Source organism: Leopardus geoffroyi, chromosome B4, assembly GCF_018350155.1.
Source record: "Leopardus geoffroyi isolate Oge1 chromosome B4, O.geoffroyi_Oge1_pat1.0, whole genome shotgun sequence".
NCBI lineage: Eukaryota > Metazoa > Chordata > Mammalia > Carnivora > Felidae > Leopardus > Leopardus geoffroyi.
This window is the reverse complement of record NC_059341.1, coordinates 77,252,042-77,277,480: the sequence shown is the minus strand read 5'-3', so window position 1 is coordinate 77,277,480 and position 25,439 is coordinate 77,252,042. Positions and strand designations below refer to the sequence as shown.

The following is a 25,439-nucleotide window of genomic DNA, read 5'->3' as shown; positions in this document are numbered from 1 at the left end:
AGGAAATGACTAATCTCGGCATCTTCTCATGGCACTGGCCTGGAGGCTCTGGGGAAGATAACCCAGTAGGGTGGGAAGTGGTCGGATAAATGGTGTTGGAGTGCTAGGCGATTATCCCCTCAAAAATGGTGGTCCCTGCTTGACATGGTTTGTGTTTTATTTTGTCTCCATAAAAAAACATGGGGTTTTCTTCACTGGCCTCCCTGGCACTAAGGGAGAGGAGATGTTTACCATGTTGTGTGGCCTGGGTATTTAAAAGCTGGAATAGAGAGCATACGAGGACAATGGTGCCCATCCCCCTTAGAGGAAGAAGACTTGAGACCCTCTCATGTGGTTCCCACTTTGGCCTTCCATTCCCCTTCACTTTAAAATCTGATGTAAAGAGCCAAGATCCAGAGGAGAAATGATCATTTTCTTGGTCATATGATGCACTTAAAATATATTTTTTAAATATTTCTGAGGATTGGGATATCTTATAATCAATGACATCTTACAAATACAATGCAGTGTTTTTCTGTAGCTCATTTTCTGTAGCTCATAAAATAGTGGTGCATCTTATTAACCATGTTATTTGGGCTAGAAGCGTTAGCTGTTCCTGGGAGGTAGGCTGTTGGCTAGACCAGATGTGGAGACCAGGGAACCTGCTACTTAGCTGTGGTCGAAGAGCTTTAAAACAGGGAGTTCCCTGCATCTGAAGGAGGCTGCGGGATAGGAAAAGCAGGGCTCAGCCTTGGGACATCTAGCACAAAGAGGCAGGCAGGCAATGTGTAGGATAGTATCAAAATCTGTCCCAGTCATGACCCATCCTGGAGCCATTTCATGTGATCCCCGAGTCGGGGAAAGGTAGCGAAAAGCCATTGTGAATCAGTGAGGCTATGACCAAAATAATAGTACTTCCTGGTGGAGTTCTGAAATCAGTACATAGTACTGAAACATTGGGGTGCTTTAACACGTAAAAGAGACTAGAGGTCTGTTTGGACAGGGAGCTGGGAGTATTTCTTGCAATCCTTTGTCTAATTTGCTCACCAAATCCAGAATATCAGAGGTCTTTCCTCCCTTGAAACTGGAAGGCCATGGTTCGGGGACCCATAAAAAAAAAAAAAAAAAGACAGTCAAGTTAAGGAAACTGTTGCCCTGAGACAAGGAGTAGAATAAAAACATAATTTTGTTTAAGAAGGTCTTCATGTTCCAATAGAGGTGTTCAAACAACTCCAGAGGGGTGTTCAGTGCCAGGATGGAGGTGTGTGTGTGCAGAGTGCTGTGGGAGCTCAGGAGTGGGCGGCTGGAGGCATAAGAACCTCAGAGGTGATGACATTATAGCTGCATCTCAGGATGAACAGGGCAGCTAGAGAGGGCCGGGAAGCACATTCTGGGTGGAGAGGCACCTCCAGCCTGGTGCCTCATAACTGGACATCCCCAGCGACTGTCCTGGCCTCTCCTCTGATCTCGGCCCGGGCCCTAGCCTGGCTGGGCCTCGTTCCATATGTCCTTGGGGCTGGAGTGGAGTTGTTGGTCCCTGCCACCAGGGACCCAGCTCTGGCGATAACTGCCCCTTTAGCTGACTTAATCAGAGCTCTGACACAGTTTTCACTTCCTCCTTTTCTACGCATTAACTGCAGTCTATTAATTAGTGCTGTCGGACACCACACTCCCATAAACCACCTTCACTAACCGAGCTCCCCTCCAGCTTTTGCTAACTATGCACTGCTCCTCAGTGTAGCTGCCCCTCCCTGAGAGGTGATTGCACATCTTGGCTGTGCAGACCCCCCGCCCCAGCTACCCAAGTGGCCACTATTTGGCCAGATGCTTCTTGATTAGCTCTTAACTTCTCCCTTCCCTTCTTCACTCCCTGTCTTCCCCCTGACATTGCTGGGGCCTGGCACTGGCTTGGGGTTAACATCCCTCTCGATAGGGAGCTCTCTTCTCGCGCTGCTTCAGGTCGTGAAGTGCAGTGCTGTGGGCCCGGAGGGACTGAGGCCATCGCTTCTCCTGACCCAGTGCACTCTCCCATCAAGACCCCAATCAGCTTGTTGCAGATCATTTGACCTTATTATAGATCAGAGATCACAGACTTTGATATATGCTACCTTTTAAACCCTCAGCAACGATGGCTGCTCCCCTTATGTTTTCTTAGCTTTCATATAAAATACCAGATGTTCAAAGCCCTGCATCTTTTTACTCCCTTATATCTGCCCAGACTCCTTACTCTCATTCCCTCAATCTTTCCACAAACCAGCTCTCAGCCATGATCACTCCAGTGCTCCAGTTCTCTGTTCTGGGGAAGTATTTCTTTTCTTTCTTGGGTTTGATTCTTTTTTTTTTTTTTTTTTTTTTTTTTTTAAGTTTACTTATTTTTAGTAATAAAAGCCAACGTGGGGCTTGAACTCACAACCCCAAGATCTGGTTGCATGTTCTTCTGAGTCAGCCAGGAGCCCTTTGGGTTTGATTCTTGACTCCTTTCCTCTGGGATCCTCCTCCCCCCCAACAGACTCATACACACACACTCCTTTGCTTAAGCTAACTAAGGCTGGGGAATGGGGAGGAAGTGTTTCCTTCTTTAGTACTAGCCAGCTGGGCTGCGACTGGGCTGCATTTGAAACTGCCGGGGAGGCTGCTGAGCCATTGGCAGAGGGAACTGCAGTCTACCGCAGAGATGGGGACAGCCCTACCAGCCACTGAGATCTGTGTCAGGTGCCTTGCTAAACACATACATCCCATGTGGTTCCAGCCCTCTTATCACATAGACCCCATTCTCCAGATGAGGAAAGTGAGGCAGGATCCTTAAGAAACTTGCTCAAGTTCACACAGCTGCATAACTGCTTGAGCCTATATTTAAATGTTTTCAACCCTTTCAACCCCTATTATACCTTCATGTAGTCTTTTTTTTTTTTTTTTTTTTTAAACTATGGTGCACAAAAACCTTTAAGTCAAAGTGATTTTGTTTGGAAGGTGGAAGTCTCTGGATAATTCTCCAGCCTTCTCCTCCTCTCCCCTCAGTCCAAAGTCCGAGGAGCCTAAATGTGTTCCAGAGCTTGGCCCCTTCCTGGGCTCTCTCCCTTCAGCCTTGCACAGTGTGGTCCCAGTGTGTCCTCTTTACAGCCCCGAGGTAGCAGTGGGGGCAGGAAGTGGAGAGGGGCTTCCTGCCAGCCAATGGGGGAGCGACAGCCCAGGCTCTGTGCTCACATCATCTGCTCCTGCTAAGACAATCATCAACATAAAAGGCTAATTGTATTAATCACCAAGGCACCCCCTCCCTTTTGGGAGAATTATGAATTGCAATTGCAGATGGCTCCACTGATTGAAGGCAGTGCTCAGCAGGGAGAAGGGCCAGATCAGATTACACACCATTAATTAAAAACTTCCCCTGACAAACAGGAGGAAGGGCGGGCACACCAAGGGTCTGCCTGGTTGGGTCTCCGTCCTCCCCATGGTCCTGCCCCCCATCCAGACCTAGGGGCCGGGACTGTGAAGCTTCTTTGCCCCTGGCTGGAACCTCTGAATTTGGCTCCCTGAGGGCCAGCCCTTCCCTCATCCAAACAGATGGCTGGCTGTCCTATTAAAGGGCTCCAGAGAAGGAGAAACTAACCTTTGGTTACTCATTCCTGTGTCTAACTTTGGATGCTCTTCAGATTCTAACCTATTTCCTCACTTTTCACGAAGCTTGTGTCTTCTTGCTCTAGTCTGTTCTGACAGAGCACAGCTCTAAAGAGCTAGTTGTGAAATTAGCCCCAGCTCTCTCTCCAAGCAGATCCCCTTACGTTTTTGGCCTGGAAGTTCCTGAGACAGAGGTTACACAGTCTGCTCTGGAGTAGTTAGGTTGGGGGGCAGGGAGGGGGGGGCTCAAGTGTGGGTGTGCATTCTCGTCCAGCTGCCCCTCCCTTGGAGCATAGGCATCCTCAGCTGCTCTCATCCCGGCTCATCTGAACTTGTAACTCCTGAATTCTCCTCTTGATCAATTACTGCCTCCCCTCCTTCCCCAGTCGCCCGGCCTCAGTCATTCATTCATCAAACTTTTATTGAGCACCCAGTGTGTGCTCCGCTCTGGGGACGCGGAGACAATTTGTCTAGGAGCTTCAGAGCCCACTGCAGGAGCTCCACCCCTCCTGCCCTCTTCAACCTTCTAGTTCTTGTTTCCTTCCCTCCTCTGGCTGCAGCTCAGATAAGCCCCCCTGGAGCTCTATTTTGGAGAATTCTAAGCTGGAGCTGGGGAGACCTTAGGGGGCTGTGGTACTGAGCTGGGTGACCTTTAGCAAGTCAATTACATCCTCTATACATGCGTGTGCGTGCGCGCACACACACACACACACACACACACACCCAGCTGTCCCTGCTTATGAAAGGGCACGAGAAGCCTCTGGGCTCTGAGAGATTGTGAAGATGGATGAGTGGGGCCCAGCTTGGAGAGATGTGAATAGTATTCTGCACTGACAATATTATAGAACGCTGAACACGGCCGCTGTGGCCACGAGCACTTGGGGACTCAGCTCTTATTCTGTCACCCTGCCCTTGAAAGACTTTGGTAGCCCCTCCCATCCCCAGCGCCTTTGGAGACATCATGGAAAAGGACCTATCTTTTTTATGGATTTGGTTGCTGTATCTCAGGGTACCATGGTGATGAGCACCATAGAGATGAGAAGAACTGACTTTTATTGGCTTGTCTCTTTGTTCCGGTGTCCCCCCTCACCCCCCCCTCCACACACACACACAAAGCTCCCAGGTCAGCAGACCCAGGAGAGAAGGAGGCAGGGCCCCGTGTAAGTGGAACAGATGAAAGGAGAAAAATGTACTCTCTTTTCCCTCCCTCTCAATCATCCCCCCATCTTTCTTCTTTCTTCCTCCCTCCCATTACCAAAAGCAATTGTATTCAAACCCGATAATTACAGTAACAGCTATAATAATCATCATTTATTGTTTGTTTTTTAAGCATTTTAACTTCCAAAAACATTTTCCAATCTCTTGTTTTCACAGCAGGCCCTGGGGGAGGACTATGCCCATTTTATAGCTGGGGAAGCCGAGATCCAGGTAGGACCCCAAGTCATGGGGAGAGTATGTTTACAGCAGCTTGTAAATATTAGCAAACCAATTGAGACCTAGGAGTCCTTCAGAGGCACTGAAGGCAAATCTTGGTTTTTTGTGTCATTCCTGAGTTCTTACCATCCTTGGACTTAATAGCTTTTTGAGGATCTTGGTAGAACTGAGAATGAGGCTGGAGACAGCTTGTGGTCCAGGTCATGGGCTGGGGGCTGGGATAGGAACTTCCCCCCTCTCTGGATTGCTCCCATGAATGGGGATGGGGGATGGAAGGTGGGCAAACACCTGGAAAAGGCCTGTTTGGCCCAAACCTCCCTTGCCTATATGCTGCCCCTCTGCCAGCCCTAGAAAAGGCTCCTCTTTGTGTCAGTGCTTCCCAAGGATGGGGTCCTCTCCTGAGCAGTTGGAGGTGTGAGGAATGAAGATCTATTGGAAGGGCTGTCTCTATCCTCAGGAAGCCCCCACACTGAGGGCAGGTCCCTAGCCCCCAAACCATACCCAAGAGCAGAGATATACCTTTGAGGAGCTCAGAGACTGTCCTGGGGCCTGATTCTTCTGGGAAGTCTGGCTCTCCCCCCCAAGGGTGGGGTGAGAAGTTGGGGCTCCCCGAGGTCTCTACATCTCTTAGTGTCTAAGCTGAGTGGCTGTCTGGGCTCCAATACCCAAGACAAGGGGGTCTGGAGACCCAGGATGCCCACTAGAGTCCAGATGGATGTGAGAAGGGGAAGACAGTCATGAATTCCCCTGCCTCCTTCTGCTCTGTCCCATTAAGAGATGTAGGAGGAGGAAACTGAACAGATTTGCTCCCCAGATTCTTTCTATCCAGAAATATAATGCCAGGGATAGGGAGTGGCATTCCCTGCCCACCCTGTTAGGACAAGAGGCCAAGCCTCCCCGTCTTTCTTGCCCTCATCCACCCCCAACCCCGCCTTCCTTGTAAAACCTGAAGTCTAGTTCTACGAGGCATGCTACCCACCTAAAGGGCGCCTCTCAGAAGCCGGAAGGTGGGAGCCAAGTTCTATACCACCTGACATGCATTCCCCATTTCAGTATCCCCTGAACTGCACTGGGATTCTTTCTTCTCGGGCTCCACCCCTGTCATTTTCTCCACTTCTTCAGTGCCCATGAGGATGACCAGTCGCTGGGCCATGGTTCTGGTGTCAGGGAACAGGATAAAGTTGTAGATCAGCGAAGCCAGGACAGCTCCTGTCAGGGGTCCCACCCAGAAGATCTGCAAAAGCAGAGAGAAGTAGGTGCCCCAGTCAGGAGCTATGAGGATCATAGGGTAGCTTTGGGATCCCTGCCCGCCTCCCTAGTGTTGGCTCCGTCGTCCGGGACCCCCCGAGCTGTTGCAAGTTGACAATTTGAGAAGCAGGTGTTCTGCCTTTCAGGTCCCTGCAGGTGAGGTGACCTTGCCTTCAATAGGGCGGGCCCAGTCTCCTCACCACTCTGTTTCCCTCCTCTCCCCTCCCGTGTTCCAACCAGAAGCCCTGGCTAGTGCTGTTCCTGTCTCTGCTGGTGTGTGTGTCTATTTCTGTTTGTCTTTTTCTTTATCCAAGTTTGGAAACTGGTCCAGCTGGAGAAAGTGAATAAGGAAACAGCCAGGACTTAAGGCCTGGGCCAAGGCTGCATCTCCTGTCCTGGCCCATTTATGGACATTCTACTGGGTACTCTGGGCTATTGAAGCTGGAAAGACAGGAAATACAATCCAGGATACTCGCTTTTGTCTTCTGAGCTTAGGGAAACCTCCTCTGGGGGTCAAGATGGCCTGTGGTAGGGGGCCTTGTCTCCCCAAGTCCCTGTGGACCCACCGTTGGTGAAAGCCACAATCCCTATCTCCCCTGCTCAGGCTCTCCCCACCTAATGGCTGCCAGTACAGGCTCTCACCCAGTGGACCGTGAACTTCCCAACGACGATGGCGGGGCCGAAGGAGCGGGCCGGGTTCATGGAGCAGCCAGTGAAGTAGATCTGGAGGGGCAAGTGGAGGTTTGTGGTGTGAGGAGGCTTAAAGCAGGCCTGGGAGGGGACAGCCTCCTCTGCCCTGGCTTAGAGCCCCGGCACCCGCCTTGGGCACTGCCGTATCCTGGGCCCGGACTGTGGGAACACAGCCTCGGCCCAACGCATTAGGGGCTCAGGGAGGGACACTTCCTGGCCTTCAGGGCCTCTGCAGTCTCCCCAAGGAGGGATCAGTGTGTGCATACACACAGTGCCCTCTTTGCCTCTTACCCCAATGAGATGGCCCAATGCCACAGAGATCCCAATCACGATAGCTGGGGAGCCCGATGCTTGACGGTTGTTGGTGGAAGCAAAAACACAGAGCACCAACTGCAGGGTCAGAACCAGCTCCACTGCCACGGCCTGGCCAGTTGAGACGTTGCTCTGGACCTGGGTGAGGAGGAGGCTATGCTGGAGGCGAAGGGGGCTCTGCCAGGGGCTGGCGACCCCATTGGACCTCATTGCCTCACTGTGAGGAGGTGATGCCTCACCACCACCAAGTCCAGGACTTAAGGAGATGAAGGATCGGGGACAGCTGTGCAGTAGAGTTCGGGTCAGCCCTGGACATTTGCTGCCTGCAGAAACGCGTGGCACCCCCTCCTAGCCCACCGGTTTGTTGAGGCCAGTAGCTGGCGACAGGCTCAGGACTGGTGGGGAAGGGAAGGCTCAGAGCAGCTGGGGTGCATGTTTTCAAGCAGCCTGGGAGGAGACCGTGGGTAGGAGTGGAAGGAGGAGACTTGGGGAAGTAGGTGGAAGGATAGATGATTAGGGGAATCTGGAGGAGTGAGGCCTCAGGGTGCTGAGGAAGGAGGAACATGGGAACACAGAGGAGCAGGGCACATGGGGCGGACCTGGAGAGAAGAAGGGCATGCCAGGTCTCCTGCATTACCCACAGCCCTCCCCGCCCCCCCCCCCCCCCCCCGCCCCGCTACCCTGCCTCTTAAATGCCGGGTCCTTCCCTGACTCTTACTCCTTAGTTGCAGCTTCTCTCTGTTCTACCTGTTCCTTATACCATAACCCCACTCCTGCTCTGCCTGCACTAAGGCCACAGTCTGGTTCCCCTGGGTCCCAAGGCCCAGCCCAGAGCAGGTAAGGAGCACGTGGTCAAGTTATCACCTCCCTGTCCCCTCTCCTCAGGCCTGGTCCTCCACCCTTACCACCTGTGTGGGCATCCCTTTTCTGGCCCTGCCGGGTGACCCTCCCTGCACCTACCATGTTAATCCCAAGGGTCTCTTGGATGTCTCCTGGTATGACTGCATAAAGCACTGAGGCCCCCACAATGGCCCCCGTCAGCTGAGCAGCCACATAGGCCACGGCACGGGGCAGGGAGATTTGGGAGCTCACGAGGAAGGCCAGCGTCACAGCAGGGTTGATGTGGGCCCCACTGGCCTTCCAGGTGACCTGCACAGCCACGGCCGTGACCAGGTTGAAGGTGATGGCGGTCTGTAGCATGGTGGGACGCGCCGAGGGCCAGGGCAGACTGGAGCCCACACCGAAGAACACGTACAGCCCTGTGGCCAGGAACTCAGCAAACAGCTCCTTGCTGATAGCTCTCCAGAGCTGGCCCAGCAGCATCCTGGCCGAGCCTCACCCGCCTGGCCACACGGTGTCCTGGTCCTGCTGCTTCGGCTGCCGCCTCTATTCCTGGGGCCTCTTGCCTCTGATCTTTGGTGTCTCCTGGGGTCTCTTGCCTCTGGCCTGCTCTGGCTGTCTCACTGTGTTGAGGCTCCTCTGGCCCCCACCTGGTCAGACTGTGCAGGGAGCAGGCGCATAGGATTATGTGTGTCTGGGTGGGTGGGAGGTGCGGGGCTCATATAAGGAGTGGTGCTCACACGCTTGCCCCACCCTGAGCTCACCTGACAGCTGGGGGAGGGGGGCGGCCTCCAGGTGCTGAGCTGGAACCTCCAGGTTTCCAAGCTGGACGGGCCTCACTCTGCTGCAGGCACAGGCCTGGCCCAAGGGTGGCAGGTACAGGAGTCATGGTGGGCATGGGATTCCAGGGTGCTCACATCCCGATGTCAGCTCAGAGGCAGCAAGCTCGCCAGGTCCCCAAGTCCAAGGCCTGCTTCAGAGGCTCCTGTTGTCCCGGTCCCCTCTGCCTGCAGGCTCTGCCTCCAGATGGGCTCACACTATTCTATGCCCCATAAACCCAGATGTGAAATGAAGCTCTTTCCCCCTTTCCCACCCAAACCCCTACTCGTAGAAAGCAGATGTGAATAGAGTCAACTTTACTAAGGACATGGGTCTGTGTGGGTGCAGAGGGGACAGAGGGAGGAGGGGTTTATTCCACAGCTAATGAGACGACACGCATGGCAGTGGAGAATTTCCCCTGCCAGCTGGGAATTTCCACTGGTCCTTCACTGCATTGTCCGTGCCCCTTTCTGTCTCCCTAGCCCACCCCCTCCCTCTCAGCCCCTTTCCCCTCCACTATCTGCTCTCCTCCTTCTCAGGGGCCTGAACAATTCTGCTCAAGCCTCTCACAGGGCAGCCGAACCCTTTTTGTGGCAATGCTGGCCCTGAGGTCACCCATGCCCTAGGCTCTTCCCTTTTAACCCTTTTAACCCCAGCAGCATGTCAAGGTATTTTCTCAAACAAAGGTGCTCCTTCTCTCCCTAAGAAGAATCGGTGTGGCTGTTAAGATAACAGTTTTCATCTTTTAACCACACGGGTGTGCCCTGACCTTCCCCTGGCCAAATCTCCCTGCTCAGTTGATAACCCCCGGTTGTCCTTAGGCTCCTCAAATGCAGCCTGTCTCAGAAGGAGACCCTCATCTCTCTCTGTGCCCACCCCCCCCCCCCGCAAATGCACTATTCCTGTTTTCTCCAGCTCTGTTGGGGGCACCTGGGAAGCATCCTTGACCCTCCTCTCCCTCCTGCCCCCAACCAATAGTGGCATCAAATCCTGCTGATTTTGAATCCTAAATATTTCTCAACTGTGCCCTCTTTTTGCCACCCCTGCTGCCCTGCGGCCTTTAACCATTCTCTCTGTCTGCTCCCTCACTCAGCTCCAATCAATTATCCACACTGCAGCCTGAGTGATCTTTCTAAAATGCAAATCTGATCCTGCTGTTCCTCTGCTAAAATCCCTTCAAAGTGTCCCTCATGCCTGGCCTACAAGGTCCTCTGGGATCCTGCTCCTCCTACCTCACCTCTCCCCACTCCCTGCTTTGTCCTTTACCCGGTGGCCTCACCAAAGGGCCAGTGGTTCTGGAACACTCCGTTGCTGGTCTTTCCTTGGCGGATGCCCTGTCTTCTTCTCAGAGAGCCCTTCCTACGTCCTTTGCTTGGGTAACTCCTAACTCATCCCTAAGGCTCAACTTCAGTGTCACCTCCTTTCCTGGGTGAGGGAGGACCCCTCTGCGTACTCCCACCACACCTGGGCATTTTCATACACTCCAGTCACCACAGAATGCTGTCATGGTGTTAATGTGCCTCCTTAATGAGGCAGTGAGTCCCTCAGGGAGCAGGAGCCAAATTTCGCTCATCCCCACATACAGTGCTGTGCACAGGGATTAGCCATAGTTGGTGCTCAGTAAATATTTGTTGAGTGAACAAATGGACGAATAAAAGCTTCCTGACCTCCTGGAGGCAGGTGACTTTCATATCTACTTCATCTCAGCCAGCTTATTCTTACGGCCTCATACCTGTCTCACCTGGGATCGAACCCTCTGAAATCTGCCAGGGGAACATCCAGCTCTAATTATAGGTTCTGTCCATCCACCCTCTCCCATCTCAGTCCCCGTAAAATGCCTCCCTCATTCCCTCTCTGTGCTTCCAGCCTTCCTGGCCTCCCCCTCCGCCCACCCCCCCGCCGGATTCCCAGGTGGTCAGCGCCCCACCGTCCTGGCTCCCTGTTCTCTTTGCCTCACCTCCTGCATCTCTCCCATTTCATTCTCCTCCACAGCTCTTTGCCTTGATCTGCACTGCTGAGCACTGCTGGAGAAACTTGCCCATCCGTGCAGACTGCTGCCATGACAAGTCCATGGTCTCTGGCCTCAGCAGGGGCCGCCGATCTGCTCAGCAATCCTTATCCTCAGTCTGCTCGCTCTCTCCCCATTCTTCTAAGGCTTACTTCCAACCTTGCCCAAGCTCTCCAAGTGCCCCCATTCCAGCTTTCTTCCAGAGGATCAGCTTGCCTCCTGTCCCACCTGGAAAGAGACACTCGCAGGCAAGACTTCTTCCCATCCTTCCTGCCAGCCACAAACTCACCTGCCACTGCCCCGTGCCCTCACCAGCTTCCCTCGGGCCCTGAAGAAGAGGCAGCCCTTCTCTTGCATCCAGTCGGGGGGCCCCTCCTTGTGCTCCTGGCTCCCTTTGAGTGACAGACACCCTTTCAGGGCTGGTTCCAGTCTCCTCTGGGGTTTTCACTTCTCCATCTCCTGGATGCTTCTTGATAACAGGCCTAGAAAATCCTGTAGTAGAGAGACCATTGGCTTCTTTTGCCTTTCCTCTTTGTCTCCCTTTCAAGACTTTGCTAAGGTCTAGTTCCACCCTGAAGCCTGCCCTGATATTCCCCTCCAGCCAGTGGCTACTTCTGGCTTCGACCTCCTTAGTGCCTCCCCTGTTCCAGTGCAAACTCCCATGCTTGCCTGGTATAAAAGAGGCTTTCAATAAATGCTCGAGAAATGAAGGAATGTGGCCACAGGGGTAGTGTAGGTGACATTCCTCCCTAGCTCAGTAGGTTCTCTGCCTAGGGGCTGTCCTATGGAAACTCAAGGGCATCTCTCTCTCTCCCTTCCTGCAGACAGGGCCTCAAAGGGCTTCCCGACACCTTACCTAGCTTCGCTTTCTGCGCCTGTCCACCAAGCAGCACTAATGCCTGTCTGTTTAGAGCCTTCGATAAGATAATACAAGCAAAAGCAATTGCACACTGCCGTGTATACTTCACCCCTGGCCAATATGTAACTTCTGTGAGCTCAGTTTCCCCGTTTTTAAATGGAGGCAATTCCCACTTCCCCACGTGTCATCAGGGGTAAATGTGCTGACACCAGAAGAGTGTCTCCGAGCCAGAAAATTTTGGCTGTTAGGATTGCCGCTCCCCTCACCTCTCCAGTGAGAGGGGTGTGAGGACTGAGCTGGGCTGGGAGGGGTCCTGGCTGCTGTGGCAGTTCCAGGGCTAGTGGCTCCTGCTCTGGGCCCTGGAGGCTGAGAGAATCAAGTACAAGAGCAGCTCTTGTCTCCAGCTGGCCTAGAGCTGAGCCTCCTGTGGCCCTGTCTGGCCCAGAACAAGGTCCTTCAGCCCCTGAGGCCAAGTGAGCCTTGTCCAGGGCTTGCTCCCACGCCAGCTCCTCCCCGGACCCCGCCAGTCCTGGGCTCTACTGCTAAGCTCTGAGGTCCCTTATGCTCAGAGGCTTTTTGCCAAGGCCCCACACCTGGCTGCCTACAGATGCCTGTCAGGTGGCCGTGTGCTTTTTAGCCTCCTAGAGCCCTGTCTCTGGGTGCCCCAGCCCGCTGGGGTGGCTGTGTCTGTCGGGGAGCGGGGTGTGTGTAGGTGCATATGCACAAGGGGCAGTGTGAGCTCTGACCGAGGTCCTCTCAGCTTGGGGAATGGAGAGGGAGCAAAAGGGAGGGGAAGGAGGGACGTACTGGGAGAGCAGGGAGAACAAAAGCCCTCCAGAAAGGGAAGGGTTCAAGGCAGCTTCCCTCGCGTCGTCTCACCAATCCTCCCGAATTGTGGAGGCTTCATCCACACCTGACCGAGGAAGCTGAGGCTCCGAGAGCCAACCCTCTCCTCAACCCCTCGTCCTGTCCACCCCCCAGACAGCCAGCCTTACGTCCTTTCTCTGCCTTTACACCCAGCCCTCCTCCGTCTCGCCATTGTGTCCCCAAGTCCACCTTCCTACCTGGTGAAAACCAGCAGCCCCTGGGCAGAGAGGGGGAGGAATCAAGGCTCTTCCCAGGTTCCATATCTAGGTGGAGCAGAGGGTCAGGGGTGACTGAGCATGTGTGTGCTTGGTTGTGATGCACACATATGCCCCTGTGAGAACACAGGGAGCCAGGCTCCTAGATCTGGTCCTCACCAGCCCTGTGACAGAATGGAAGTGGGTTGATGTGGCTCTTTCTCTTTCTCTTTCTCTCTCTCTCTCTCTCTCTCTCTCTCTCTCTCTCACACACACACACACACACACACACACACACACGGAGCAGTCAATGCCGAGAAGACACAGCCCCTTGGGTACAAGTGAAGGTCAGCGTAGACGCGCGGGGTAACTGTGTGCGTGTTCATGTGTGCGCAGGCTTCTGTGGGCTCCGGACCCAGCCGCGCGGATCACACACCAAGGAACACAGCGCCCTCTGCTGGCCAAACAGCCCGCCGCTGCAACTTGTCCGCCCAAAGGCCTTGGACCCCACTCGTCCTCTGGCCAGGCCAGGTGGGTGCCCCACCCACCCCTGAAGATCTGTCTCCCATAGGCCCACCGTTCACCTCCTTATGCTCCCCCTGGGGCCCATCCAGAAAAGGAACGCAGGTCGCTGCGCTGGAGGGAGAGGCCAGCCTCCCAGTCGCGTCTGTGCCTGTACCTGAGTCATGTGGGGACTAGTGGGGAAGGGATCCTCTCCCTTCTGCACCCCCTCTCCTCCACCTCTATAGTGGACTGGGGGCAGCTGCTTCCTGGTGGCTTAGGCGACCCAGGCCCGTACTCCCATGTGGCTAGAGCCGGGACCCAGGACTTGTGTTAGAGGAAGCCTAGCAGCAGCGGATTCGGTGGACGAGGTCCCCCCCTGCTGGTCGGAGCGGGCATTTGCGGCCTGGCTCCAGGGTAGGGGCCAGGGGTCGGATGAGGCAGGTGAGGGCTGGGAAGTCTGCTCCTCCTCACCCACGGTCCCTGGGGCTGCCGCTGGCCAGCCAGGGTCCATCGCTTCTCCCACCCCTTCTCAGTCCATCTCCTGGCCCTACTGTCCCCTCCTCTTCCGAGGCAAAACTGAAGACCACGGGGAGAGGTGTCCATTCCAGAGAGAACCAGGAACTTGGGTTCAAACACCTGCAGGAGAGCAGAGGCCCAGAACCAGAGTGTGGCTGGGGTCCCAGATGTGCATGCGCTGGTTTCTTTTCGCATTAGTTTATTGAGCACTGACTCTGAGGTGCCTGGTCCTGTTTGCACCAGCGTTTTCCTTCCATATACTGTCTCATTTAGTGCTCAGAACAATCTATGAGGTGGGTACAAGTATGCCCATGTTACAGATGAGGTAATTAAAACTCAGCCTGTGTTACCCAAAGTTGCAAAGCAGGATTTGAGCTCCAAGCCAGACTCCTTAACTATGACACAGGACTGTGTCCTGAGCTGCTCATCTGCACGACTTCCACCATTTTTCCCACAGAGAGCCGACTGGTCCCAGGAATCTCACTCCCTTCATCTTAGACCATTCCCACAGCAACCCTGTGAGGGAAGCATTTTTAAACCTTGTTTTATAGCTGAAGAGATGGAGACTCAGTGAATTTAAGGCGGCTGCCTAAAGAGTGTCAGTGACAAGGGGACAGGCCAGATAAGAGCAGAGCTACAGGCCTACTGGGGAAGATGGTGGGAACAGTGGCTGGCAGAGGCAGGAGAGAGGAGGCCCAGGAAAAGGCTGGACTGGCTGTGGCTTCTGCGTATGTGTGTGGGGCGGACAGGGGGTTTTTCCCTCTGACTGCAGGCTCCCAGCATGGCACCTTTTTGGAACAGTGAGGTGTACAGAGGGGAGTCCAGGGCTGTGCCTCCTCCGTGATGACAGACCTGGCCGATCACCCCCTTGGCATCTCAAGGGGCTGCTGGCTAGTTCACTTCTCCTCTCCCCGGCCTGGCACTCCCTGGCCCCAGTGCCAGGCCCTCCTCAAGTGGCCCAGACTTGACATAGCTGAGATGGGAGGGGCAAGCAGGCAGGTGGCTTGGTGAGGACCCCTCCTCTGCTCTTACGGCTCGCTCCTGACCTCTTGCTCTATTTCCATATTTGGTCTCTCTCCCTCACCCTCTCTCTTCCTGACCTCGTCTCTATGACTCTCTAAGCCTCCCCTGGCTTCTGCTTCCCTGTCTATCCACAGAGAACTGTGGAGATCATGGGGAGTGTAAGTGATGATGAAGAGGAGACAGATTGTCCAGAGGGACAGAGGTGTCCCAAAGAGAGGCTCTGGGGAGAGATGAGGGAGAACATCAACGTCAGTGGTTTATTGGGAAGCCCCTACCCCAAACACCAGCAGCCCTGCCCCGTGCATTCTTGAGCAGAAATAAATAAGGCAGCATTTAATGAACCGGTCTGTCTCCCTCCTAAGGCAATCTGGGGAGGGGCGGCCTTTGCTGTCCTAGGGACTAGGACCCCTCCTGTTCTTGAGGAGGGGTGGAGGAGGGTGGGGGCTTGCACACTGCAGGCCACCCCCCCTCTTCCTGGCCTGGCCCCGGGGAAGCCTGTAAGCTTGGTGGTACTTTCACAGTCTCTGAGGTCTGACCTCAGGGCAGCAGTCTGCCCTGTCCCAGAGAGACCCTTCCCCATCAGGCCCCAGTCCCTGGCCCCTGCCCCTGCCCGAGTCCCATCATGGGTTCCTGCTCCCATCCCTAACTGTGAAGCTGGGGGAGCCAGCACCTCCAACCCAGCCCAGAGGACCCAGCGGTGGGGGAAGGAAGCATTGCTGTCATATATATATATATATTTTTTTTCCCCTGAGGTTCAGGGGCTGAGGGTCTGGCCCGTGCCTGACACTGGTCAGCGGGCGGTCAGCTCCATGGTCTTCTTTCGCTCCTCTCGCTGTTCCTCCCAGTCCTCCTCAGGCTCATACGTGCCCTTGACGACGGCCACGCGCTCGCTCAGGCTCAGGGAGTTGGGGAAGAGCAGGTAGAAGTAGAGGATGGCAGCCAGGATGGCCCCCACAATGGGCCCTACCCAGAAAACCTGGCAGGGGGAGGGGGAAGGGCAGCATCAGGGAGCTGAGTCTCAGGCCTCAGAGACCCACGGCTCCCCCTGCAGAGGACAGACCCATGGGCCCTCAGAGAAGATGGAGGTACAGAGTTCCAGACCTCCAGAGCGAGAGACTGTCTCCTGACTCAGGAACAGATACGCTGATACCCTATTCTCCAGGGACAGGGACATGGACCACAGACACTCAGATCCTCAAAGGAGACAGATCCCCAGAAGGACAGCACCCCTGCCCCCCAACCTCACCCTAAAGAGAGACAAATGACCCTTCAGAGGAAACAGACATATAGATCCTCGGAGAGACAACAGAACTCTCCCTTCCACATAGGGAGAGAGACCCTGAAGAGAGGGAACGTGAGTTCTCAGATAGATTGTCCAGAGGGACAGGCCCACAGGAGGGAAGACTCTCTCAACCCTCAACAGGAGCAGATAAATAAAACATCAGAGAGGACACACAGATATGCCACCTTCCATGCCCCACCCCAGAAGGACAAACACAAAATCCTCAGAGATCAACACAGAGGAACAGAACTTCCCTTCCCTAGAGGGACAGACACACATAGTCCCCAAGCTACCCCGGTCCTTGTGCTGGCTGCATCCCATCCCCTTCCGTACGTATCCCGTCCTTTCTCCAGCCACACCTCCCAGGGCCACCCCCAAGCTCTGGGCCCACAGCATCCAGACAGTCCTGGGAGCTCCTGGCCAGGTTTTCAGGCTCTCATTGCCAGGGAGCCAGGGGAGGGCCCAGACTCACCCAGTGAGCGGGGCTGAAGCGCTTCATGACCACTGCGGGGCCGAAAGAGCGGGCTGGGTTCATGGAGCAGCCAGTGAAGTAGATCTGGACAGAGAGAGGCAGGTGGTGAGGAGGGCAACATGCTTGTCCACTCTTAAAGGCCTGGTCTCTCCCAGGGTCACCCAGAAGTTCAGGGGCTCAACCAGGTCTCTGACTCAAGTCTCCTGGTTCCTAGGCTGGTGACCTCTCCCTCCACAGGTCCCTCCCTATGCGCCACTCTTTCTTCTCAAGTCCTGTGCTTGGACTTGATTTCCTGCCTCCACCCCAACTCCCACTTACTCCCATCTTTCCTCAGGCTAGAGAAGATTTGGGGGCGTCCAGCCTGGGACAGGGTACGGCCGCCCCACTCTAGGCCTTAACTGCTGGGATGTTGCGCGAGGGCCCTGTTATTTGCCTGAGGGGCTCCCCACAACTCCAGCCAAGTGGCAGCATTGCTCACCCCCACGAGGTGGCCCAGTGTGACAGACAGGCCGATGGACAGGGCTGGAGAACCCACAGGACTGGTGCGGCGGGAGTCCGTGGAGGAGAAGACGCAGAGCGCCAGCTGGAAAGTCAGAATCAGCTCCACCACCATAGCTTGACCCTGTGTTGTGTTGTTGTTGAGCTGAAAGGGGAGGGTGGGTTAGAACCCCTGCCTTCTAGCTCTATGGCCAGCGGCTTGGGGGATGGCACTTTTCGCCTCCACGGACACGGACAGCCGGGGCACCTGGAAGCCAAGCCTTGCGCACGGAGAGGTCATTTGCTGAAGAGATTATATACTTCGCGGGGTGTGCAAAGCTTAGGGCACAGGCCTGTGGCCGAGGAGCAGAGTGTGAGGGGAGCCTTTCTTGGACAAGGTCCTGCCAACGGTTCTGCCCAGTCCCAGCCCCCACAAGCTGGCATTTACCCTCCCTCCTGTGGGCAGCTACCCAGTTTGCCAACTGCACCCCCTGCTTGCCTCCCGCCCGTGTCTGACCCGCTGCCAGTGCCAGCCTCAAACCCGTCTCTCCGGTGGGGCTGACTCACAGTTTGACAATGGTCGAGAAAATCCTCCTCTGTGTTTGATTAATGAACCCAGTTTGCATGGGACATGGGGACTGAATCTGGGGCTGTGGGAGGGGGTGGAGGCAGGGACCGGGAGCAGGAGCCCATATTCAACAGACCCTACGCAGTGACACCACATCAGGGGGTTCCCAAGCATGGATTCTAAATGTAATCCCCTTGGCACCTGCTGTGGTGGGTTATGACCACCCCCATGTAATGGCTGAGAAAAATGAGACCCAGAGGAGCCAGGGGCACCCAAAGCCAGGATTACAACCCATCTCTTTCTGATGGTTCCACGAAACCACTACAATAAGGAGCGGGACAGGAGCAGGGAAGGTCCCAAGGGGAAGGCAAAACTCCGGTTTGAGACACAGAAAGCTGGAAGTTTCCGGCAAGAAAGGAGGGACAACAGGCAACAGGAGAGGCTTCCCGGGAAGAGCAGCAGGAGGGGAGTGGGCAGGGGAGGGGGGCATGAACCAGGGAGGCTGAACAGGGAAACACACCAGCCTGGAGACTCATCTTTCTGCCCTTCCTGGCAAGGGTGTAAGTGGCTCATTCTGTGGCACCCACCCTCAAGATCGGCTCTACGGCCCTGGTCAGGAGCCCACCCCAGGGTCCCTGCCCCACCCTAGCCCCGTGGTCACTCACCGCGTTGATGGCCAGATTGCCACGGGCATTGATCGGTGCCAGCCCATAGAGGATGCCGGCCCCGGCAATGGCACCCACCAGCTGGGCCACCACATAGAAGACAGCCCGGAGCAGGGAGATCTGGTTGCCCACTAGGAGGGCCAGGGTGATGGCAGGGTTGATGTGGCCTCCGCTCACGGGTCCCAGGGCCTGGGCCAGGGTGCCTATGGCCAGGCCGAAGGCCAGCGAGATCTGCAGGATGCTGGGCAGCGCCGACGGCCACTTGAGGGCCGAGCCAAGGCCGAAGAAGACGAAGATGAGGGTGGCCAGGAACTCCGCGAACACGGCCTTGAGGAAGGCCACGGAGCACACCTCTTTCTTCATGGTGGCCGCCGGGGCCTGGCGGCGGCGGCCGCGGCGGGGGACGCCCGTCGGGGCTGCGGCGCAGGGGGCGGGGGGCTGGCTCCCGGACGCGGCGCGCTCTGCGGCGCCCACTGCGTGGCTAGCGGCCTGGCACGGACCCGGCAGGGGCGCGCTATATAGAGGGCGGGCGCCCCGCGGCGGGGGGGCGCGCGCGGGGGAGCAGTGGGCGGCTCCCACGCCCGGGGCGCAGCGCGGCGCGCAGGGAGGGAACCTGGCGGCCACCGCCGGCTCGCCGCTGCCCCGGGCCCGGCGAGCCCCCGGCCCGGCGCCCGCCCCCCCGCCGGGGCCGCAGCGGACCCGCCCGGGCCACGTGACCCAGGCGGCCGTGTAGACCGGCCGGGTGGCGGGGGACCCGCGCATGGTGCGCCCCGGGCAGCTCCTGCGCTCTCTTCCGCGCTGCTTGTGCCGGCTCCCTGCGAGACTTCTCCGGTTGCGGCCTCGCCGGGTCGACTGTTCTCAGGCCGTCTACCTCCGCTGGCCTTCTATCTCCGTCCTTGGTCTTCCCCTTTTCTTCTCCTCGGGTCCTGGGTCCAGCTCCTCCTTTTCCTCCTGCGACCCGGGCATCCTGACCCGGCCTCACTCCCGGCAGGGCTGGAATGATGCGATTCCCCAGAGGGTAGCTCCACTCAGCTCCCTGCCCGGCGATGGCGGGGGCGGGTGGCCGGGCTGGGCCGTGCGGGGCGGTCCGGCCGTCGTGGGCCTCTCCCTGGCCAGGCCAGGCTGGCTTCCCGGGTTGGAGCGGGGGCGTTTTGGGAAAAGCGGGCACAGTGCCAGCCTGTCCTGCGCTTGGCAGTCCTCGACGCCCGGTAGCCCCAGGAGGCACCCTCTCCTGGGCAGCCCTGCCAGCCCCTCCGGGGGTGCAGAACTCTGGATTCCAGTGAGTCCCGAAGAGGGTGGCGGCTGGGAGTTCACTTTGTCCATGGGACGGGAGGGAGCATGACCGGCTTCGGTTTTGTTTTGGGTCAGAGACGAGCCCCTGGAACTAGGGGTGGGGGGTGCTGGCGCACCACCGACCTCCTGCGCCTGGTCTTGGCCTCTCCTGCCTTCCTCCTGGAGTCCCCTAGGTTTTCCCTCTCCTCCTCTGCTGCTCACCTCCTCCTTTCTGTCTTCTTGGTCTTCTCTTCCTTCAAACCCTCACTCAGTCTTGATTCCTCTCCCTCTTGCAATCTCTGCTCTGCTCTTTTTCTCCTTCGGTCTCTCCCTCCAAAACCTGTCTCTCTCTTTCAGACTTCTTGTCTGTCTCTTCAGTCTCTCCACCTGCCCTTCTCCCTCTGGCAGTCTCTTCCTCTCTCCGTCTGTGTCTCAGTCTGCCTCATGATCTCTTTGTCCCTGTGTCTCCTTGGAGCCTCTGCCTCTTAGGCTCTCTCTCTGTCTTTCTCCTTCCAGTTTTCCTTCTTTCTCCCTTCTTCTTTCCTTTTACAGTCTTAGCCTTAGGCTCTGGCTCAGTCTCTCTTCACCTCTGTTTCTATCTCTTCTGTTTCATTTTCCTTTGCCTTTTAATTTGTGACTTTGTTTCTGTCTCTACCTCAATTTCCATGTCCATCTCTATTACAGGTGGTCTTTTCCAGCCCTCCCACCCCTGGACTGGGTGACACTTTCTTCCAGCTCCCACCCCCCTCCTCCTGTCCTTCTCCCTTCTCCCTGAGCTCCCAGCTGCTCTCCACCGGCCCTCTCACCCCTCCCTCTTCCCAGTCTCGGGTTAGGCACGTAGGGAATGAGGCTGGAGGGCCCTCCAGGGTTTGGAGGAGGGGCAAGGGCCCACCCCCAGGATCCCTGGAGAGGAGTTCCACTAAAGACTCCACCATCTGCTACTACCAGGCGTCCTTGGGAAGCACTCAGCCCAGTGCCCGGTACTGAGTAAGGCTCGGTAGAGTTTCCTCATGTTGTGTGTGTATGTGACTATAATTTTCCAAGTCCCTCGAGGGCTCCGTGTGGAGCTATGCAGAGGGTGCAGCAGAAGGAGAAAACAGGTACCCTTCTGGTAGTCTGTCCAGCGGGGACGAGGGGGAGGGGCCCGGAGGAAAGCCAAAGACCTGGAGGAGCGGGCTCTGGGCTCCGTGGCAGCTAAGAGGCCAAAGAAAACAGGGTCCAAAGAAACCCCACTATTGTTCCTCCTCAGTTCCGTGTTTCCTCCCAGAGCAGCTCCTCCTCCACTTCTCTCCTCTGAAGGCAGAGGTCTGTCTGTCCTTTCTGCCATGCGTCCTGGAGCCCTGCCCCTGGAAGAGCATAGCAGCTGTGCCCTGGATTTTCACCTGGGTTTGGGGCTGAGGGCAGGCCTGTTCCAGACTGGAAAAATGACCCTGATGACCCCCCACCCCAGGCCTCAGAGGGCACAACTGGTCACGTTTCCAAGGCCTGTGCCTGAGGTCTGTCCATCTCTCTCCAAACATCAGGGTTGCTCTGTTCTAAGGTTGTCACGAGAAACTACTATAGCTACTAGGTCCTGGAATTGTCTTTGCCCTGAGAACTTGGGCCCTGCCTTGCCAGCCCCAGAGGGATGCTTTCCGCGACCTCTCTGGGCTGGGAAATAGATCTCCCTGTGTGCGGCAGGGAGAGTTAGAATCTCTCAGGGAGAGCCCCCTTCCCTCCTCTCCCGATATAGGGACCCCTGTATTCCCTGGAACAGGTAGAAATGGTAGGGTAACTGGCAGCAGATATGCCCCTGGGGCCCCACCCGCTCCCCAGTGTTGAGAAGAATCATTCATTCATTCCACAAGGGCTTATTGAGCAGTCGCTGTTTAGCAGGCACTGTTCTAAGCACTGGGGGTATAGCCATGAGCTAGCAGACCACCTGACTGCCTGGGGGAGCGAACATTCTAGTGAAAGGAGACAGGCGATAAACAATGGACACATGTAAATTAGATAGTGTGATAGAATCTGGTAAGTGCTATGGAAGCAAAGAATATGGTAAGGGGGCTGGGCAGGGAGTGAAGGTTTCTTGAAATTTTCAGTGGGGTGTCAGTGTAGGTCTTATTGAGAGGCTGACATCTGAGCCAGCACTTGAAAGAGGAGAGGGGGAGATCCAGGCATATATCTGGGAGAAGAACATTCCAGGCAGAGGGAACAGCCAGGGTTACTGGAGCAGAGAGAACACCGGAAGAGCATAAGGAGGTGAAGACAGAGGTGGCGGAGGGGGGCAGACCCGTGCACCACCAAAAGGCCTGCAGGCTTCACTGGAGAGAAGGAAGAAGTCACTGAGCTGAGGACTGGTATGGTCTGACAAAGTGTTGTTTTTTGTTTTTTTTTTTTTAATGTTTATTTCTAAGAGAGAGAGAGGGAGGGAGACAAAGGACCTGAAGCAGGCTTTGCATCATCAGTGCAGAGTCCCATGTGGGGCTTGAACTCACGAACTGTGAGATCATGACCTGAGCTGAAGTCGGACGTCTAGCTGACTGAGCCACCCAGGTGGTCTGACAAAGTTTTTTAACTTTTTTTTTTTTTTTTTTTTTTTTTTAACAGCAACTCCTTTGCTGTTGTGTTGAGAAGAGTCCAGAGGGACAGGAATAAAAGCAGGTAGGCTCCTATCCAGGGAGAGGTGACAGTGCCCTGGACCTGAGTGGAGGTACTGAAGGCAAGTGATGGGATTCTGGATCCCTCAAAAAGGCAGCACTGACTGGATCCCCTGATGGAGCCCGTGTGGCATATGAGAACAAGGAGTCAAGGTGACTGGAGCTTTTTGGCCTGTGCAGCTCAAAGACAGAGATGTATCCGTTGAGATGGGGAGGACAGTGAGAGGAGCAGGTCTGGGGAGCAGAGCAGGTCAGTTTTGGACATGTTGAGTATTAGGTGTCATCCCAGACCATGGAGCTCCCTGTCCTGACTTTCCCACACGGTGCTACAGCCAGCACGAGGGGACCAAAAGGGACTGTTCTTTGCTCTCTCTGAAGGACACACAGTTTGCCCGTATCTCGGTGCTCTCTCCATGGTGCCACCTGGGTCACAAAGCCCAGGGTGCCCATTTTGGCCAGGTTGGCTGTGGGAATTTGCCACCACAGGCTACCTTAGTTGAGTTGCTTATTCAGCATTGAAATTCCTTCTGGACCATACCTAACAGCAGCTCTGGGGAGCTCATGACACGTGAGAGACGCCAGTCTGTCTTCTGGCACTTTGGACGATATTGACCATTTCTAAGTTGTGGAAGAAATAGCACTTATTGGCAAATGAGCATTTATTGAGTGCTTACTATTTACAGTGCACTGTGCCAGACAAGACAGAGGAAGGAAGATAGATAGGAGAATACCATCCAAGAGCTGGAAGGAGCCCTGCCCCCAAAGGGCTTACAGTCTTGCCTGGGAGGCACTGCATATATACAGAATCACAGCTTAAAGATACAAGACAACGTCAAGGCAACATTTTGCAGGCATAAAGTGAGGATGTGGGAATGGGTGCTTCTGGGACCTGGTGGTCAGCCACATTTTCCCTTTAGCTCAAAGCCCTCTCTGTCCCCAGCTCGAGGACCTGGAAGCCTAGCCACCTGCCTCCATGGTGCCCTGCCTCTGTCTGGTTCTGAGTGTGTCTGACCTTCATCCTCCTCCGGACTGGGAGCTTTTCAAGGGCAGAAACCAGCCTGGTGTTCTTTGTCCTTTACTCCCTACCCTGCTATGGCCGTCCCCAAGAGATCGTGTCCATCACAAGACAGAGGGCTGGGCTTGGACAGGCACAGGGGCTCCCAAGAGGGAACCAGGACTTGCCTCAGACCAGACCTGGTCTCCTGTGAGTTCTGCAGGGACAGACCATGGGCTTTTGAATAAGAAGGCCTGAGCTCAAGCCTTGGCTCCACTACATTCAGCTGTGTGACTTTAGACCAGTCTCTGAAATGCAGTTCCTTAATCTATAGAATGGGAAGAACGATATTTGTTCCGCCTGTCTCACAGGGTTGGGAGATCATCACAGGAGATGATAGGGATTGTGCCGGAAATGTTAAAAGCCCGCGTAGCTGGAAGTCATTGTCCTTCTCTAACCCACCTGAAGTTTTAAGAGGAATAGATGAGCCGGTGCATATAAAACACCCAACACACTGGTTGGGACACCAGGAGATGGTCAGTTGGCATCGGGTCCCCTCCATCCTCATCACTTTGAGTCCTGCTTCGACCTCTGACCTTAGTGACCCCGATCTGAGCAATCAGGACAGGAATTTGTGGGGATGTCACATCTGGCTCTAGGGGAGGTGCAATCCAGGAAGTGGAATAGACATAGAGAGAAATTCTTGGCAACTTCCGGGGGGATCTGCTGGGGTGAGGTAGAGTGGGGATGAGGTGCCCGAGACACGTTCAGGCTTGGCTCACAGCTCAGTGCCTTACTGCCTTTGAATGTCCAGAGCAAGGACACTCAGCTACCACGAGTACAGCCCTGGAGGTTAGCTCTTTAGTCTCTGATATAACCCCTCCCCTGGTAGTGAGTAGTGAGCCAGGTGGCTGTCACCAGCTGTCTGGGGTTTGGAACAATCATCTTCATAGCACCTGTGGCCCAGGGCAGCCTTTTTGTGACCCCAAAGGCAGCTTTGGTCGAGGAAAAGAGAAAGAAAAGCATAGATGAGGATGTGGTCACAGTCACACAGATGTTCCTCATACCCAGTCCATCTCAGAAGGGAGTGGAGGTCAGGAAGGGGCTGGAGACTCTGGTGCACAGTGGGTGCTTGGTGCCCTGTGGGACAGACACAGATAAAAGCCTTGAAAGCATGGAGGCAACAGTGCATGGAAAAGGGAGCTGAAGATGCGACTCTAAGGTTAGCTTTGCAGCAGGCTGGAGAGGGAGGGAGAGAATGGATGGACTGAGTGGTGGAAGGAAGAAAATGGGAGAACAGGCAGGGGGTGCTCAGGGTCAGGAGAGGTTAAGAGGCTGGACGGGGAGGGAGCCAGCCCCAAGCCCACCTCCTTCTGCCTGGGCTCCCAGGGCTTTCCTTGGCACTGACCGCCAACTAAAGAAGGTAAAAGAGGCCGAGGATCGGGCCCCTTCCGTATTCTCCCCGCAGGAAGCGGAAATAATGAAATAATCTCAATAATGCGTGCTAATGGTATGAGGAATTACAGTTCACACAGCATCTTTACATGCATCATCTCTCTTAATCCCAGTTAATCTCATTTGAGAACCATTGCACTGGCCTGGAAATTTAGAAGCCCAGGCTCTAGACACAGACCCACCTCTGCCTGGACAGGTCATTTCCCTTCCGTGGTCCTGTCAGTGCTAGGCTGCTCTCCCCTCAGTAACTGTCCTATGGTGGAAACTTAAGGGGGGGAAGAGAAGAGAGGTTCCTGGGGAGGAAGAACAGTGCCTGGGGAGGGCACCTGTGGTCTGGGGCCTGAATGCCTTGCCCAGCCAGCCATCGAGGAGCAAGCATGCTGGGAGAGAGGGCTCACTTGCGAAACAGTGTCTCCTTTCACCAAGTGTCTGGTTGCAAATCTCCTCTCCCCAAGACAAAGGCCAGGGGCCCACAGAGGGCTTTTGTTTTCTCTGCCACAGGCTAATCTCCAGGGCTGGAGACCCCTGGAGACGGGGGTCCCATGCACGCATGTGGGGGATGTACACACACATACAGGCATGCGCACACACACATACAGGCATGCGCACACATACGCCCGCTTCCTTCTCCGAAGAGGTCTTCCCTCCGGCCATCCTTGGCCACCCAACCCTGCCTTTTTCCAGAGGCCACTTCTAAGGGAGCCATT

The 25,439-nt window shown here is 55.5% G+C and overlaps 2 protein-coding genes and 1 long non-coding RNA gene across 4 annotated transcripts in view; 1 reads left to right on the top strand and 2 right to left on the bottom strand.

Annotated features, from left to right (window-relative positions):
- The window catches only part of LOC123590313, a 52,655-nt gene that overhangs the window by 1,129 nt on the left and 26,087 nt on the right, over positions 1 to 25,439 (top strand). The window contains exon 2 of the long non-coding RNA XR_006708716.1: positions 22,234 to 22,287. This is a non-coding gene — a long non-coding RNA (uncharacterized LOC123590313). The remainder of the gene's footprint in view (positions 1 to 22,233; positions 22,288 to 25,439) is intronic.
- AQP6 (aquaporin 6) lies at positions 4,878 to 13,349 on the bottom strand. Of its 2 annotated transcripts, XM_045463319.1 has the most exons (7): positions 12,869 to 13,349; positions 10,895 to 11,437; positions 8,883 to 9,160; positions 8,239 to 8,777; positions 7,258 to 7,416; positions 6,919 to 6,999; positions 4,878 to 6,262 (listed from the first exon to the last, which is right to left on the bottom strand). In XM_045463319.1, the coding sequence occupies exons 4-7, from the start codon at positions 8,599 to 8,601 to the stop codon at positions 6,050 to 6,052; spliced, it is 816 nt and encodes a 271-aa protein (XP_045319275.1). In that variant the 5' UTR covers positions 8,602 to 8,777; positions 8,883 to 9,160; positions 10,895 to 11,437; positions 12,869 to 13,349; the 3' UTR covers positions 4,878 to 6,049. The 2 variants fall into 2 exon arrangements, with proteins under 2 accessions (XP_045319275.1, XP_045319276.1); XM_045463320.1 differs by lacking the exons at positions 10,895 to 11,437; positions 12,869 to 13,349 and having other exon boundaries at positions 8,883 to 9,915.
- On the bottom strand, positions 15,152 to 19,458 carry LOC123590310 (aquaporin-5). The gene is made up of 4 exons (XM_045463317.1): positions 18,373 to 19,458; positions 17,141 to 17,305; positions 16,663 to 16,746; positions 15,152 to 15,884 (listed from the first exon to the last, which is right to left on the bottom strand). Exons 1-4 carry the CDS (start codon positions 19,132 to 19,134, stop codon positions 15,699 to 15,701), a joined length of 1,197 nt encoding a protein of 398 aa, XP_045319273.1. The 5' UTR covers positions 19,135 to 19,458; the 3' UTR covers positions 15,152 to 15,698.